Raw genomic sequence first — 17,836 nt, forward strand, 5'->3', positions numbered from 1 at the left:
AAATTCAGTAGGTCTAGCAGCATCTGTGGAGAGAGAAACAGTTAACGTTTCAAGTCCGTATGACCCATCTTCAGAGCTTTTTGGTTTTTAGCTTTTTGGTTTTTGTTTCAGATTTCCAGCATCTACAGTATTTTGTTTCTATGAATTTCTAAGTGCCTACCATGTCTCTGATAATAGATTCTAACATTTTCTCTACTATTAATGCCAAGTCTATTATTCCTTGTTCACTCTCTTCCTCCTTCCTTGAAAAGCAAGTTTAAGTTTGCTACCTGGCAGTCTGTGGTACCATTCTAAAATCTAGAAAATTCTGGAAGATCAAAAATAAATGTATTCACTATCACTATAGCCACCTCTTTCAAAAGCCTAGGATATAGGGCTGCTGTTCCAAAGGATTTGTCAACTTTTAGCCCTAATAATTTTTCCAGTAGTATTTCTTTACTGATACTAATTTCTTTAAGTTCCTCATTCTCATTAGACCCTTGGTTCCCCATTGTTTCAAGAATTTTTGTGCTTTTCTATCATGAAGACAGATACAAAGGTCGGGATTTTCAACTCTGGTTCAGGAACATGGCCAATGGCTCAGTTCTGGGTCCTGACCCTGCGTTGTGTCCACGTCCATGACGTGATGCAATTTTCAGATGAAAATGGCCTGATTGGCCCAGGGGTGGGTTCAGCAGCCAATTGGCAGCGCGAAAAGCTGCCTGGAGGTGGGACGGAGGTACTGAGGACCCTTTGAAAAGGTAAGTGGCAGCCATGACTGGGCCTGCCTATTACTGTGGAGCTGGCTGTCCAGGGAGAAGAAAGGGATCATGCTAGTGCTGCCAGGGACAGGGGGGCACAAGCAGCCCCCAGATTTGCTGATGTCTCTCTGGAGGCCCTCACTGAGGCTATGGCGGAGAGGCTGCATATTTTCTTTGCTGTGTCAGGAGGCCATGGATCCAGTGCCACAAGAACTTCAATGACCTCATAAGATCTAGGAAGGTGAATGGCGAGTGGCACCCGCGTGACGGGCCTCCTATTCAGGAACCATCCATGCCGCAAAGCTCTGTGACAGGAACTGTCCCACGGGCACATCTAAAGTGAGGATAGAAGCCACATGCATCTCAGCTGAATGCAGATACAATGGAACTGACTGTATCCACCTCATCCTGTGCCATAGGGTGAGCACCTTGTAGGAGTGGGTCTGTGTGCAAGGGAACATGCCATTAACTATATTTTATGGGTCACCTGGGTGATGTTTGCTCTGTTTGTGTTCTCATTGATTTATGTAGTTATAAAAATGTTGTTTGATGGTATCAATCTGATTCCTGTGTGTTCAGGAATTGTGGTTGTCAGTCGTATGTTAATTATATTGTTAGGATACACGGGTGAAGGACGTTGTTTAATTAAGTATTTTGAGGGCTTATAAACAGGGTATAGCTGGGGCACTGGGTATGGGAGGAGAGCTGTGAGACTGAACAAAGTCAATAAACTTTCCCAGTAAAGAAAAGCGCTGTGTCTTGGTTTTGACTTCACCAACTGTCTTGGGGCACGGGAAGAAGGCTAAGGAGAAAGTAGGGATACTAGAGGGGGTGGACGTGGGGTGTCCATGGACTTATTGTGGGTGCCGGGTCTGTGAGGTGGGATGATAGTGGTGGTGGAGACCCCATGCTCCACGTCTGTGGCTGGCACTGGGATTATCTAGATGTGTGTGCTGGATGGAAAACTTGTCTTGGAGGTTCAAGCGCTGATCGTGAGTCATGTGACATAGGTTTGAAGCCACTCAGGTGAAGCATTGACCAATTAGCATGGCCATGCCAGCCTGCCCATTGCCTTGTGGCCTGGGACATATATGGTAGGCACCCTCCAATGCTTGGGCGCTGTGCTCCTCTGCAATGTCCACTTCATCATCCTCTTCTTCTTCCTCCCCATTACTCCTCCAGGAAGTGTGCTGTATAATTCCGTGCTCCTCATCCAGCTCCAGACCTCTTTGAATAGATATGTTGTGGAGTGCGCAGCAGAGGACCAAAATGTGAAACAACCTAACTGGCTCAGGGTGGTCCAGATGAGGGTGGCAGCTCCTCCATCCCTCTGCCAGTGACCGTTGTTTCCGATGAGGCTGCCCTGACTGGGGAGATGCCAGCTGTGGAACTGGCAGCTCCCTCCCAGGCAGGGCCAGCACAGGCTCCACAGGCCAGAGGACAGCCGCCAAGGTCATCAAGGCCACAGGGCAGCAGAGTCAGCAGGCTGTCTCAGATGCCACTCCCAGCGAGGGGGCAGCACCAAGACGTAGCACCCGAAAAAGTAAACATAAGGTACCTTAGGCACACCACAGGTTTATCACTGGTGCTTTTGTGTTGGCCCGAGATGAGGTCTTTATGAGTTGGTGTGATGTTTAACACCATTGTCCTTTTGTTCTCTTAAGTTCCTTTTGTTATACCATTAAATTCAGGCATGGCCAATGTCACCATGGCTGAGGGTGATTCTTCTGCAGGTGGATGGTTACCAATAATGTTATGAGTGATTTGTGGGAAATTCAGCTTTATTGACAAGGCCCTTAATTAATGTTCCTAACCAGGCAGACTTTGCGCTCAGGTATTGAGTATGGACCCTGCAACCCTGGCTTGTCCTGGAGGTCCATATGTGGTGTGCTAGCTGAAGGTTCATTGGATTAAAGCCTCCCGGATGCCCCTGCCTCCCTGGAGCATGCTCAGGTCAGCATCTACCCCCTCAGTATTTCCCTGTGCATGCTCATCCTCGGACTCACTGCTGGACTCATCATGTGCGCCACGGCCACTGCATCTACACCTTCTTTGTCCACAGTGTACCCTTTTTCCAGTGCAAGATTGTGGAGAGTGCAGCATGCAACCACAATCAGCAACACATGACCTGGGGGGTACTGGAGTGCGCCCCTGAATGGTCCAGGCATCAGAAGTACATCTTAAGAAGACCGATGGCTCTCTCCACCTCCTTGTGGAGCCGTGGCTTCTATTGTACCGCTGCTCAGCTTCTGTTCTTGGATGACGGAGAAGCGTCATTAGCCACCTTCTGAGGGATAGCCCTTGTCACCCAGCAGCCATCCATCCAGCCGGGCTGGAGCAATGAAGAGCCCCAGCACCTGGGAGTGTCTGAGGCTGTAGGCGTCGTGGGAGCTGCCTGGATACCTTGCACAGACTTGTAGAATCTGCATCCTGAGATCACACACTATCTGCACGTTCATGGAGTGGAAGCCCTTCCTGTTGACAAAGGCACCGGGCTCACCTGCTGGCGCCTTGATGGCCACATGTGTACAATCTATTGCACCCTGGACATGGGGGAAGCCAGCAATGGCCGCAAAGCCTCTGGCTCACTGTGTCTGGCTTGCCTGGTCCCAGGGAAGTGGATGGAGGTCAATGCCCGTCTGAACAGAGTGTCTGTAACCTGCTTGACACAAATGTGGACAGCTGATTGGGAGACACCACAAAGATCACCCACCAACCCCTAGAAAGAGCCAAAGGTATAGAAGTTGAGGACAGCTGTGACCTTTAGAGCCTCTGGCATGGGGTGTCCACCCACACAGTTAGCGGAGATCTCAGGCCCAATCATCTGACAGAAATAGCTGACTGTCTCCTTTGAGAGACGGAGCCTCCTTTGGCACTGCACCTCAGACATATTGAGGTAGCTGCTTCGTCACCTGTATATCCTGGCAGCAGGATAGTGGAGTCTTCTGCAGCCCCTTCCGCCTTGGACTATCTCTTGGCCTGCATCTGTCCTCCCAAAGATGGCTCCCCTGGAGGCTGAATGTGCACTCCTGGCCTCCTCCCCCTTCTAGCCTTCCCTTCCTCACAATGACAAGTATCAGTAACTTTGCAAATTAAATATTTGACAGAGCACATTCGCAACCCCACTGAGCCCTCTTATCCCGCCTGTGGATGATGTTTATACAAATGTCTTGGGCGAAAAGTCGCTTCACTTGAGACAGTTGGCGCCTCAAGGGCTTTAAGTGGCCTGTTAATTAATGGCAGGGTGTGCATCGGATATCATCGCGCACCCGCCCAATAAAATATTGCGATGGCGTGTGGTGACGCTCGCCGGTCTCACCATGTATCATTTTATGCGTCGGCGTGCAGGACCTGCCCGCACACACCAACAGGAAAATTCTGCCCTTTATCTGTTTAATGACTCTGCCATTTCCTTATTCCCCTCTACAGTTTCTCCTGTAGGGATCAACATTTACTTTTGCTATTCTTTTCCTATTTACGTTCCTGTGGAGGCTTTTACAGTCTGTTTTTACTTCTCTTATATTCTACTTTCTCTCTCTTTATAAGTTTCTTTAGTGAATTCCAAAATCCTCTCAATACTTATGTTTACGACTCTTTTTGGCAGCATTTAATTTAATGAAGGTCGAGTATCCTTTGTCTGTAAATCTGAAAATGGAACACATGCAAAAACGACAATTCTTTTCAACCTCATCGATCTTTAGTGCAGGAAGTCTAGTTGTTTGTTTGCATTGATTTTTGTGGCGAACATGTCAACAAGAAACTTATTACAGGTACACTTATTTAGTATCCAGTGACACATCTTACTTTTCCAGCCATTTTATTTACTTTAGACTATAGCCAGCCTAGGCTTAGACTATTGTGATGTAGGTTTATATGTGGTATCCGAAAACTGAAATGATCTGAAATCCAAAATGCAATCAGCCCCGAGGGTTTTGGATAAAGGATATTTGACCTGTACTATCTTTAATTTCTCTTGTTAGCCACTTTTCCCATTAGTTATTGTTCTTTAACAGGATGTATATTTGTTGTGAATTATGAATTAATAAACAATCTCGCAAAAAACAAAGAATTATACATTGAGAGGGAACCTGAGAGCTGATAAACACATGGAAGAAAGCCACTCTCAATTATGATATAACCTGTTAAAGCAATGGCTTTGAGGGCCTCCAAACACAATGCAATGAGGATTTTTACACCTAGATGAGAGTGAGAAATTTCTCAGGAGCCGTTGTATTACCTCCTCATTTGATGCAATATTTTCCCTGGGACCCGACGTTGGGAATGTTACACATCCAACCAAATTTGAGCGAATGTATTATAATTAGTGATTAGTCATGAGAATATTTCATATGTACATCAATCTGTTTTTGTTCACTTGTGCATTAACAAAGTTGAGCATGAGCCACCTCGATGTGCCTGGTGTCCAGCTTTGTTTCTGAGAGTGGAGGAAGAAGTTTTAAACTGCAAGACACTGAGAGAGGGAATTAAATCAGTGGCATTGTTCAGTTGTCTCAGAGGCTGCCAGGTATTGTATGAGGCAGCAGGTTTTCAGCCTTTGATTTGGTCACTTCCCAAAATTATTTCAAAGACTCTTACCTTGAAACCTGGACAGGAACAGGGCTGAACCCAAATGACAGGCAGAGATTGTTGCAGCTGAGTGCATGTGCTAAGCTACATCGTCTGTTAACCAAATTCCTTCAAACATTATAACGACAAATATGTATTCGTATCCTGAAAATGTTTTCTTTGCCTTTGTTCAGTTGGCAGAGGAAGAAAGTATTAAGAATAAGACTTTAGCCATGGCTAATTCCTTCAATTCAACTAATTCAACCTCTGAAAGAATTCCAGCAATAGATCCTGCAGATTTTCCCAGAGGGCCTTGTTGGGAGACAGGTGTTGGATTGGTAAACCTTCTGAATCTATACTATAGAAGTGGTCTTTGAATGTTTTTATTTTATAGTATTCAAATATTTATCACATCCATAGCACAAGATACCTTCTTAAATCATGTAGGCTTCATTAGGTTCAATGTGTGCTATTGACGGAATTTAATGCGCCCCCCCCCCCCCCACCCCCCTCCAACCACAGGATTGGGCTGGGAGGCAGGACAGGTGCCATATAAGGAGGCAGGATTGTTCGGGATGGAGAGCCTGTTGGCTTCCCACCTCACCCTGATAAAGCCAAGGGCGGGAAGGGTCAAGACAGGCCAATTGAGGGGGGTCCACACCATGTTGTAGTTGCCGCCAGGTATATCCAGGTGGGCTTTCTATTTGCCTTGGGGGCTTCCCTGCTCGGGCACACTTTGCTTGACAGTGACTTGCCACAGGTTAGGGCCACCCCTGTGGGAAGATTCTCCTGTCCTTTAAACCAACCCCACACCTGGCCTGCCTGATAGGCTTCACCAAGGAGCCCTCACTTATCTGTGTTGTGAGGCTCCATGACTGTTTCTTCTCCTTAAGCGACTGCAGTACTGACAGTGGCCATCATTTGTGGTGGAGCTGCTTGTACCAAAGACCTGCTGGCCTATGTTTAGAGTTGGGACATCCACCTTGCAAAACCTAGGAACCTCAATGCCAACCATTTGGCTGCCTGTTTGGCTTTTAATTGCTCGGGGTGTCTGAGAATGGCCGCTGCAGGCTGTCACCTGCTCTCCAGCTGGTGGACGGGCCCATCACCATGGCCATTAAACCCAGCCTCATGTATTTAAGCTCATTTTTTTGGTCAATTTACAGCTGTGTTAATAGTGAGAAAGTGATACATTTTATGTTTCAATCATAATTTTTTGTAATAAGTATTACTGCAAAGTTAATACTTAAGATTATTGAAATATTTGATCATTATGTTCTTTGCTGAACAATGTAATTTTTTTATTAATTGCTATTTGCAGGAATTTACAAAGCTTACTATTTCTGACATTCTCGTAACTTACGGTAGTATATTGGTTGGAGATTTTCTACGTGCTGTGTTTGTCAGATTTATTAACTACTGCTGGTGCTGGGATCTAGAGTACGGATTTGTAAGTATAAAGAAATGAGTTGAGTGAATTAATGAACACAATCATTACATTGTATGTTTTGTAAGTTAATAGTGACACTATTGTTACTTATTTTATATCTTGGATCTGTGCAGAGATGACACTAGTTTATATGTGTGCAATAAGTTTTATTCACAGTACTTTAAAATGTTTATTACACACTTCTAGCTCTTTCTGCAGTTTTGTTTACTTTTCTCTGAGTCCACACTCAGGCTTAACCAATCAAGCACAGTAAGCATCAATAGTAAATAGACTCATTTAATCAAACATAGAACAATTGGATACCTCTTATGTTGTTGCTTTACGTGTATTAACCTTGCTCCTGTAACCCTTTAAATTTTAGCCTTCATACACTGAGTTTGACATCAGTGGAAATGTTCTAGGACTTATCTTCAATCAAGGAATGATATGGTAAGGAAGCTTTTTGTTACAACTGTAAAATTCATCATATTTTCTTTGATAAAGTAGAGCTGTCTAACCTTGCTAAGTCCCAAAATAAGTGAGATGGTAGAAACCAAGCTCAAAAATACATAAAAACGAGTGAAACCATGTCCAGTTAGGTAATCAGTTTAGGTTTGGGATACATCCATTGCATCTTTTGTGATTTATTTGTGCACGAGTACTCAGCTAATTAATGAGCACAATGGGCAGAATTTTATGGCCCCATTTTGGCGGGGATGGGGCTGTAAAATACGGCGAGACATTCTAAACCTCATTGGCTTTGGTGGGAACGTAAAATCCCACTGCCGTAAAATTTCGCCCAATAAGTACTCAGAGATCTTGGGGAAATTCTTCTGCCCCTTTAAAAAAATAATCATGGGTCAGGACAATCTGGGGTCCTGACAGGGTGCCCACCCGGGGAATCTTCCCGGAGGCAGCCAATTAATTGTCCGCTATTGGATCCACTGTCAGCAGGTCCCTGAGGCTGCTGGTCCATCAGAGGGCCTACAGCCTTGGAAGGACGGCAGTCTCACCATCAGAGGTGGGCGCTGCTGCTGCAGGATGGGAACGGCAAGGGTGCCTCTATCTTGAGCCACCATCTAGAGAGAGGTATTTAATTTAATAAAATAAATTGTGCCCCCCCCACCCCCCACCTTCCACATCAGAGGCAGGAACATGCTGGCCTACTGACCCGGTGTTAAGTTTTGTGAAATTCCTACTGGTCTCACTTTCAATCCCACCCCCAAGGGTCTGGGAAGATTCTGCCCATGTAAACTGATTACCAGGTGGAGGAAGATCATATGAACTGTGGTACAAGATGTTTGGTTGTTTTAAACAGAATTGCCTTTTATTCAGCAATTTGGGAACGTAGCACTTTAACTATATTTTTCTCCAATTCAAATTAGGGTTCTTGAGTGTTCAAGGACTAGGAATAGTTAATTGTTCATTTTGCTCCATTTTCAAGGCATTTCTTAATACCCTTCCATATCTTACATGTACTGCTCTTGATACCTCAGTTTTTTATCCATGTACTCTGTATATAAAAGATCTGAAATAGCTTGATTTTTTTAAACTCAACTGTCAACCCCATGGCTCAGCACAAGGATGTGTTGAATTGCTGCCTATTAAGTAATAGGATAATAGCATGTTTCTGTGATCCTCTGCATGCAGAAACGGGAGAAAGGAATTGGGAAACAGTGGGTTAACATGATTTGGGTACAGGATTTAATGAAACTGCAATATCTATTTATAGTAGCTGTAGCTATTGGTGTCTCTACACTGTCTTATTGTTATACAGCTCCATTTAGTTAGTAGTTGTGGCATTTGTAGCATTTGATTTTCTATCCCTCGCCTGCCAATAGAGAAGGTTTACAAGACCAATACCAGGAATGGGCGGGCTGTCTTATGAGGAAAGGCTGGACGAGCTAGGCTTTTATCCGCTGGAATTTAGAAGAGTAGGAGGTGATTTAATTGAAACCTTTAAGATCCTGAGGGGTCTTGATAGGGTGGACATGGAGAGGATATTTCCTCTTGTGGGAGAATCTAGAACTAGGGGGTCACTGTTTAAAAATAAGGGTCGCTCATTTAAGACAGAGATGAGGAGAATTTATTTTCTTTCAGAGGATTGTGAGTCTTTGGAACTCTCTTCCTTAGAAGGCAGTGGAAGCAGTCTTTGAATATTTTTAAGGCAGAGCTAGATAAATTCTTGATTAACAAGGGGGTGAAATGCTATCAGGGGTAGGCAGGAATGTGGGATTGAGGTTATATTCAGATCAGCCATGATCTTATTGAATGGTGGAGCAGGCCCGAGGGGTCGAGTGGCCTGCCCCTGCTCCTAACCCGTATGTTTATATGTAATAGCCACTCAGTAAGCTATTTATGCCTACTGCTTCCATCTATCAGAAATGAGGAAACGGTTTGCACTCCTGCTGTTAAAAGGTGTTTGCAGGTACTGAGCTCCGCTGAGTGCTATTATCCAGCGATTAAACAGAGTTTATATCCTTGGTTACCTACACTCGCTGATAGAACAAAATCATTCATTCATAAAATAAACTTAGTCCAATGATATAGTAACTAGATATTGACCGCGGATTTAGGGTATGCAGTAAACTGCTGACCCTTCACATAACAATGACCCTCATAAAAGTAATTTACTGCTGCAGCTCTTAAGTGTAATGAGGTTGTGTAAAGAAAGAAAGAGCTTGTGTTTGATTAGTGCTTTGGAAGCCTTCGCTTTGCCATCAGCTGCCGACTGCCACTTTAACAATGACTGGCCTGAGTGGAAAGTGGTTGTGACATTTTTGCTAGGCCAGAGTAGGCCTGAGGCTGATCACTGGTGAAGGAGGTCCCTAAAATAAGTGTAGTTCTTTTCTTGTTCCAGGAGGAGCAGGAATGCTCCTCTGTGCCCCGTAAGAATGTACAGGACACTCTGTACCTGAACTTCTCTCTCCTTCTCAAACAGCTGTCTACCCTGGAACCCTCATCCTTCCTCTGTCCTCCCTGTCCTAGAACTTACCTTGGGCCAGGACAATATCCTCTGAAGTACACACTTTTAATCAGTGGGTAGCTGCTTCCACCAAACATCTCAGTTGTTTTGGTTACGAAGTTGACCAGCAACAGTTAAAATCAGACTGGGTCATCACTTGACATAGGACTGGAATCACCAATAATTAGTTTATTGGGATAACATTTACTAATGCAATGAATGCTTTGTAAGAATTGCCGGATCTACCAGACAAAAAGTGGTCTATATCAGGAATTAGCAGATATGTTAACATTGAAGAAAATAGCTCTGCTGAACTAGATTTCTGCCAGCAGGTGGGGTCACAGCAATGTTATCTCTAATTTTTTCCCTCCATGTGCGGAAAGAATTTTATTATGTGCACCAGTATCGAGGTAATGTGTGGACGGGCACCACCATTAGAAACAAAAAAAAAACTATATTTTGAAAGTTACGATAGGAATGGAAGAAGAGGAAAGGATACCACCCCAGCCAGTGACACAGTCACATGCTAGTCCACAAATGATCAGATATACTGAATACAATTTGAAATTTACTATGGTGGCCTTTGAACTCACAACCTCCAGATTTTATGTTCAGTACCATAACCACTATGCTACTATACATGAGAGAGGCATTTGTTAGTTTTTATTTTGTAGCCTGTATTTTAGTCATTTATCCAAAGAAAAGTTGGATTGGTAGTGATAGCTCAAGACAGGACAAGGATCTTTTGTTTCAATTTGACAAGACTAAAATAGAAAGAGCTAAGGAGGCTTGCCTTTTAAATTGCCAGAAAATGTGACAAAGGCAACTTTTATTTTTTTGTCTTATTGAGTGTTTTCTTTACTTAGAACTGTTGCGAGGTAGTGAGGAAAACAGTTCAGTAATTTCTCCACATCAACAAACATAATCAGGCAGAGGTAAAGTGTCAGTAAATTTGGAGAGAGGTTGGATTTTGTGAACCGGAGGGTAAAGGTCAGAGAAACATAGTGTTCCTGCAAACTAAATAAATTAAATTGCAGGGGAAAACTACATCTGGGAACTGGGGAAGAGAGCGTTGTGATAAAGAGAGAATTGAATCCTAGGAGGGAGAATAGGTAGTTGAGGTTTGTTTTTGCAGAAGTAATGGTATTTATTCCACTTAGAGTTTTTTTAAGTTAAAAATCTTTGAATTGTGAACTAATAAGCTGGTTCACCATTTTTAAAATAAACTGTCTCTCACAATGCATACAAAAGTGAATAAAAACAGAAAATGTTGGAAAATCTTTGCAGGTCTGACAATATCTGTGAAGAGAGAAACAGAGTTAATGTTTGGAGTCTGTATGACTTCTTCAGAGCTAAAGAGAAGTAGAAGTGTGATGGATTTTATACTGTTCAAAAGGGGGTGGAGCAGGTGGAGCAAACTAGAAGGTCAGGGATAGGTGGGAGCTCAGGAGAGGTTGACAAAGATGTCATGAACACAAGGCAAAGAAAGTGTTAATTGTAGTCTTAAGGACTAAAGAAAGTTCTGATAGTGGCATAAAGGTAAGATAGCAGAATGTGTTAATAGCAGAACAAGAGCCAGTGCTCTGTGAAAGCAAAACATTGAAACAAGTGACAAATGGCCCTGGGCCGATGGGGGCTGGGCGGGGGAGGGGGATGGTGGGTCAGGGGTGGTGGTGGTGAGGTGTGGCAGTGGGATTGGCATAAAGGATAAAAAATGAATATGTAAATAAAAATTAATAAAATGTAAAAAACAAAATGAATTAAAATTAATTTTTAAAAATGGATTATAAAGGTGTAAAGATGGAGGAGAGTTCATGGTCTGAAGTTGTTGAACTCAGTGTTAATTCTGGAAGGCCAAATTGGAAGATGAGGTGTTGTTCCTCCAGTTTGCGTTGAGCTTCACTGGAACATTGCAGCAGGCCAAGGACGGACATGTGGGCACGAGAGCAGGGTGGAGTGTTGAAATGGCAAGCGACAGGGAGGTCTGGGTCATGCTTGCGGACAGACCGAAGGTGTTTCGCAAAGTGGCCACCCAGTCTGCGTTTAGTCTCCGCAATGTAGAGGAGACCACATTGGGAGCAGCGAATGCAATAGACCAAATTGAAGGAGATGCAGGTGAAGCGCTGCTTCACCTAAAAGAAGAGTTTGGAGCCTTGGGCAGTGACAGAGAGGAAGTAGAGTATCAGGTCTTGTATCTTCTGCGATTGTTTGGGAAGGTGCCGTGGGAAGGGGTTGAGGAGTTAGGGGTGATGGAGGACTGGACCAGGTGTCACGGAAGGAATGGTCCCTACAGATTGCTGATAGAGGGGTGAAAGGAAGATGTGTTTGGTGATGGCATCATGTTGTAGTTGGAAATGGCACAGGATGATTCATTGAATGTGCAGGGTTATGGGGAAAGGCAGGAGATTAGCATTAAGTTAAAATGCTCAGAAAGCCGGTGCAGACACAATGGGCCAAATGGCCTCCTTCTACACTGTAATAATTCTGTGATTCTGTGAATGTGGAAGCTGATGGGGTGAAAAGTGAGGACAAGGGGGACACTATTATGGTTCTGGGATAGAAGGGAAGGGGTGAGGGTCAGAGGTGTGGGAGATGGGTCAGACGTGGTTGAGGGTCCTGTCAACCACAGTAGGGGGAACCCTCAGTTAAGGAAAAAGGAAGAAGGCATCTTCGTCATCTCTCCTGAGCGCCCACCTACCCCTGACCTTCTACTTTGCTGCACCTGCTACACCCTCTCTTAAACAGCATAAAATTCCTCACATTTCAACTTTCTTCAGCTCTAAGAAGAGTCATTCAGACTTGAAACGTTAACTCTTTTTCTCCCTCCACAGATGCTGCCTGACCTGCTGAGTTTTTCCAGCATTTCCTGTTTTTATTTCAGATTTCCAGCATCCGCAGTATTTTGCTTTCACCTTAGCTTGCAAAAGTGAATTAGGGAGAGGTATTCTTTGGAGGTTTGCATTGTTTAAAGTGTCCCATCAGGTAACCTCACAAGAGGTTTATTATTATTTGCATTATTATTTGGGGATCTGGGCTAGGAATACAAAACTTTTTACAAACTCCCTAGAAATGCCCTTGTGTTTTTAATGTGTCAGATGTCTTTGGGATCAATCTTCCTTTAATAATTCTACAAAACCAAATGCAGCAGAATACTAGATCAGTGGTATTAGCTGACCCGAAGATCTTCTAACTAACTCTTAATAACTCTTTCAACTTACCTCCTGTTTGCTGCTTCCTGCCTCCACTTGTTGCCTCTCTCAATTCCCTGCTTCCCCCCTCAAGACTTTTGCATACCACTTACCCCCCTGACTCACCCGCTTGCTGCTTCCCTCCCATTCGTCAACTTTCCCACTCGCCACTTCCCTCCTGCTCATTGCTTCCCTCTCATGAACCTGGGTAGGTAAGCAGTGAGTAGGAATGTCAGGGAGGGAAGGGGTGAGTGGGACTGACAGGAAGAGAAGGGGTGAGTGGGACAGTTAGGGAGGGAAGGGGTGAGTGCAATGGTCGGGGAGGGAAGGGCTGAGTGGGTTGGTTGGGAAGGGAGGCGATGAGTGGGAAGGTTGGGAAGGGAGGTGGTGAGTGGGAAGGTTGGGAAGGGAGGTGGTGAGTGGGAAGGTTGGGAAGGGAGGCGATGACTGGGAAGATTGGGGAGGAACTGGCAAGTGGGAAGATTGGGGCGGGAACCAGTTATCAGGAAGAAGGGGTGGGAAAGGAACCAGTGATCAGGAGGAAGTGTTGAGCAGGGAATCAGCAAGCAGGAGTAAGGGCTGGGGAGGGAGGTGGCAAATGGGAGGGAGGGTCGTAGAGGGCACCAACGGGTGGGAGGGAGGGTTGGGGAGATGTGTGGCAAATGGTAGAGTTAGGGAGGGAACCAACAAGCGGGAGAGGGGGTTGGTGAGGGACGTGGCGAGTGGGAGGGTTGGGGAGGGAATCAGCAAGTGGGAGGGTTGGGGAGGGAACTGGCGAGTGGGAGGACCGGATTAAGAGACTTGACTCTCATCTATTAATTTCCTGTCATGTGAGTGTCTACCATTTCTTTGCTCATGAGCTGGAGTGGCAGTCAACCTCACTTAACAATCAGGATATATGTGGCTGTAACAATTAAGTGCATGGCACTTGATGGACTGATACGCAGCTTTGCAGGCACACAGCTTAGAGGGAACACTGGTTAGTAGCTTTGGAAACTTCTTTTTATTCTGCCATTGGATTTTGGTATTACTGGCAAGGCCAGCATTTGTTGCTCATCCTAAGTTCCCTTGCAAAGGTAGTGGTGAGCTGTTATTTGAACTGCTGCAGTCCATCTGGTGTAGGTAGCCACACAGTGCTGTTAAGAAGCAAGTTTCAGGAATTTGACCCAGTGACAGTAAAGGAATGGCGATGTAGTTCCAAGTCAGGATGCCGCATGTCTTGGAGGTGAACTTGTAGGTGGTGGTGTTGTCATGCATCTGCTGCCCTTGTCCTTCTAGACGGTAGAGGTCATGGATTTGGAAGGTTCAATCTTATCAGCTTGACAAATTGCTGCAGTGCGTCTTGTAGATGGTAGACTTGGCAGCCACTATGCACCAGTTGTGGAAGGAGTGAATATTTAAGGTGGTGGATCGAGCTGGCTGCTTTGTCCTGTGTGGTGTTGAGCTTCTTGAATATTGTTGGAGATGCAATCATTCAAAAGTATTCCATCATACTACTGACATGTGGCTTGTAGATGGTGGACAGGCTTTGGGGAGTCAGGAGGTGAGTTACTTGCCACAGAATTCCCAGCCTCTTACCTGCTCTTGTAGCCACAGTACTTATTTGACTAGAACAAAAGTAGCTGGAAAAACTCAGCAGGTCTGACAGCATCTGTGGAGAGAAAGACAGAGTTAAAGTTTCAAGTCTGTATGACTCTTCATCAAAACTAAGGAAAAAGAGAAATGAGGTGAAATATAAACTGTTTGAGGGGGGGTGGGACAGCTGGAGCTGGATAGAGGACCAATGATAGGTGGAGGCAAAGAAGAGATCGCCAAAGATGTCATAGACAAAAGGACAAAGGGGTGTTGGCGGTGGTGATATTAGCTAAAGGATGTGCTAATGGTGACATTAAGGGTAGAAAGCAGGACGAGCAAATGACAGATAGCCCTAGTGGAGGTGGGGTAGGGGGAAGGGATCGAAATAGGCTAAAAGGTGGAGATAAAACAACGCATGGAAATACATTTAAAAATAATAATAGAAATAGGTGGGAAAAGAAAAATATATAAAAAAATATATAAATTATTAGAAAAATGGGGGATCGGAAAAGGGGTGGGGATGGAGTAGAGAGATAATGATCTGAAGTTGTTGAACTCAATATTCAGTCCGGAAGACTGTAAAGTGCCTAATCGGAAGATGAGGCCCTGTTCCTCCAGTTTGCATTGAGCTTCACTGGAACATTGCAGCAGGCAAAGGACGGACATGTGGGCATGAGAGCAGGATGGCGTGTTGAAATGGCAAGCGACAGGGAGGTCTGGGTAATGCTTGCGGACAGACCGAAGGTGTTCTGCAAAGCGGTCACCCAGTCTGCGTTTGGTCTCTCCAATGTAGAGGAGACCGCATTGGGAGCAGCAAATGCAGTAGACTAAATTGAGAGAAGTGCAAGTGAAGTGCTGCTTCACTTGAAAGGGGTGTTTGGGCCCTTGGACGGTGAGGAGGGGGGAAAAAAGGAGCAGGCATTGCACTTTCTGCGGTTGCATGGGAAGGTGCCGTGGGAGAGGGCTGAGGTGTAGTGGTGATGGAGGAGTGGACCAGGTGTCACGGAAGGAATGGTCCCTACGGATTGCTGATAGAGGGGTGAAGGGAAGATGTGTTTGTTGGTGGCATTTAGCTGGAGTTGGCGGAAATGGTGGAGGATGATCCTTTGAATGCGGAAGCTGATGGGGTGATAAGTGAGGACAAGGGGGACCCTTATGTGGTTCTGGGAGAGAGAGGAAGGTGTGAGGGCGGATGCGCGGGAGATGGGCCAGACATGGTTGAGGGCCCTGTCAACGACCGTGGGTGGAAAACCTTGGTTAAGGAAGAAGGAGGACATGTCAGATGAACTGTTTTTGAAGGTAGTATCATCAGAACGGATGCAACGGAGGTGAAGGAACTGAGAGAATGGGATGGAGTCCTTACAGGAAGCAGGGTGTGAGGAGCTGTAGTCAAGGTAGCTGTGGGAGCAGGTAGGTTTATAATGGATATTGGTGGACAGTCTATCACCAGAAATTGAGACAGGGAGGTCAAGGAAGGGAAGGGAAGTGTCAGTAATGGACCATGTGAAAATGATGGAGGGGTGGAAATTGGAAGCAAAATTAATATATTTTTCCAGGTCCAGACAAGAGCATGAAGCAGCACCGAAATGATCATCGATGTACCGGAGAAAGGGTTGTAGGAGGGGGACTGAGTAGGACTGGAACAAGGAATGTTCCACATACCCCATAAAGAGACAGACATAACTGGGGCCCATGCAGCTACCCAAAGCCACACCTTTTATTTGGAGGAAGTGAGATGAATTTAAGGAGAAATTGTTCAGTGAGAGAACAAGTTCAGCCAGACGGAGGAGAGTGGTGGTGGATGGGGATTGTTTGGGCCTCTGTTCGAGGAAAAAGCGGAGAGCCTTCAGACCATCCCGGTGTGGGATGGAGGTGTAGAGCGATTGGACATCCATGGTGAAGAGGAGGCGGTTGGGGCCAGGGAACTGGAAATTGTTGATATAATGTAGGGTGTCAGAGGAATCACAGATGTTGGTGGGAAGAGACTGGACAAGGGGAGAGAGAATGGAGTCAAGGTGGCAAGAAATGAGTTCTGTGGGGCAGAACAGGCTGACACCATCGGTCTGGCGGGACAGCCCTGTTTATGGATTTTGTGTAGGAGGTAGAAATGGGCCGTCTGAGGCTGGGAGGCTATGAGGTTGGAAGCTGTGGAGGAAAGATCGCCAGAGGAGATAAGGTCAGTGACAGTCCTGGAAACAATGGCTTGATGTTCAGTGGTGGAGTCATGGTCCAGGGGGAAGTAGAAGGAAGTGTCTGTGAGCTGGCGCTCAGCCTCTGCACGGTAGAGGTCAGTGCGCCAGACAACAACAACAACACCATCCGTGTCAGCAGGTTTGATGTTGCACATCCCTCAATTTGGACTACTGCATTCGCTGCTCCCAATGCAGTCTTCTCTACATTGGAGAGACCAAACGCAGACTGGGTGACCACTTTGCTGAACACCTTTGGTCTGTCCCCAAGCATGACCCAGACCTCCCTGTTGCTTGCCATTTCAACGCTCCACCCTGCCCTCATCCCCACATGTCTGTCCTTGGCCTGCTACACTGTCCAGTGAAGCTCAACACAAACTGGAGGAACAGCACCTCATCTTCCGATTAGGCGCTTTATAGCCTTCCGGACTTAACGTTGAGTTCAACAACTTCAGATCATGAACTCTATCCTCCATCCCCATCCCCTTTCTGATCCCCTTTTCTCTAATAATTTATATATTTTTAAAATATATTTTTCTTTTTCCACCTATTTCTATTATTATTTAAAAAATTATTTCCATCCATTGTTTTGTCTCCACCTTTTAGACTATTTTGATCCCTTCCCCCTACCCCACCCCCTCTAGGGCTATCTGTCACTTGCTCATTCTATTTTCCACCCTTAATGTCACCATTAGCACATCCTTTAGCTAATATCACCACTGTTAACACCCCTCTGTCCTTTTGTCTATGACATCTTTGGCAATCTCTTCTTTGCCTCCACCTATCACTGGTCCCCAATCCAGCTCCAGCTGTCCCACCCCCCTCAAACAGCTTATATTTCACCTCATTTCTCTTTTTCTTTAGTTCTGATGAAGAGTCATACGGACTCAAAATGTTAACTCTGAATTCCTCTCCACAGATGCTGTCAGACTTGTTCAGTTTTTCCAGCTATTTTTGTTTTTGTTTCAGATTTCCAGCATCCGTAGTATTTTGCTTTTAACTTGTTTGACTAGCTCTGTTTCTGGTCAATGGTAATCTCAAGGATGTTGATAGTGGGAGATTCAGCAATGGTAATGTCATTGAATGTCAAGGGGAGATGGTTAGACTCTATCTTGTGGAGATGGTCATTGCCTGAATCCCGTGTGGCGCACATGTTACTTGTGCAATGAGAGTTGACCCAGAAG

General features: G+C 45.2%; 1 protein-coding gene across 1 annotated transcript in view; it reads left to right on the plus strand.

The window, feature by feature from the left end:
- Positions 1-17,836, plus strand: part of tmc2b (transmembrane channel-like 2b) — a 141,533-nt gene that overhangs the window by 80,340 nt on the left and 43,357 nt on the right. The window contains exons 13-15 of the mRNA XM_041185266.1: positions 5,501-5,644; positions 6,628-6,756; positions 7,118-7,185. Coding sequence (XP_041041200.1) covers positions 5,501-5,644; positions 6,628-6,756; positions 7,118-7,185 — 341 coding nt within the window. The remainder of the gene's footprint in view (positions 1-5,500; positions 5,645-6,627; positions 6,757-7,117; positions 7,186-17,836) is intronic.

The sequence above is a fragment of the Carcharodon carcharias genome, chromosome 4, assembly GCF_017639515.1.
Source record: "Carcharodon carcharias isolate sCarCar2 chromosome 4, sCarCar2.pri, whole genome shotgun sequence".
Taxonomy (NCBI): domain Eukaryota; kingdom Metazoa; phylum Chordata; class Chondrichthyes; order Lamniformes; family Lamnidae; genus Carcharodon; species Carcharodon carcharias.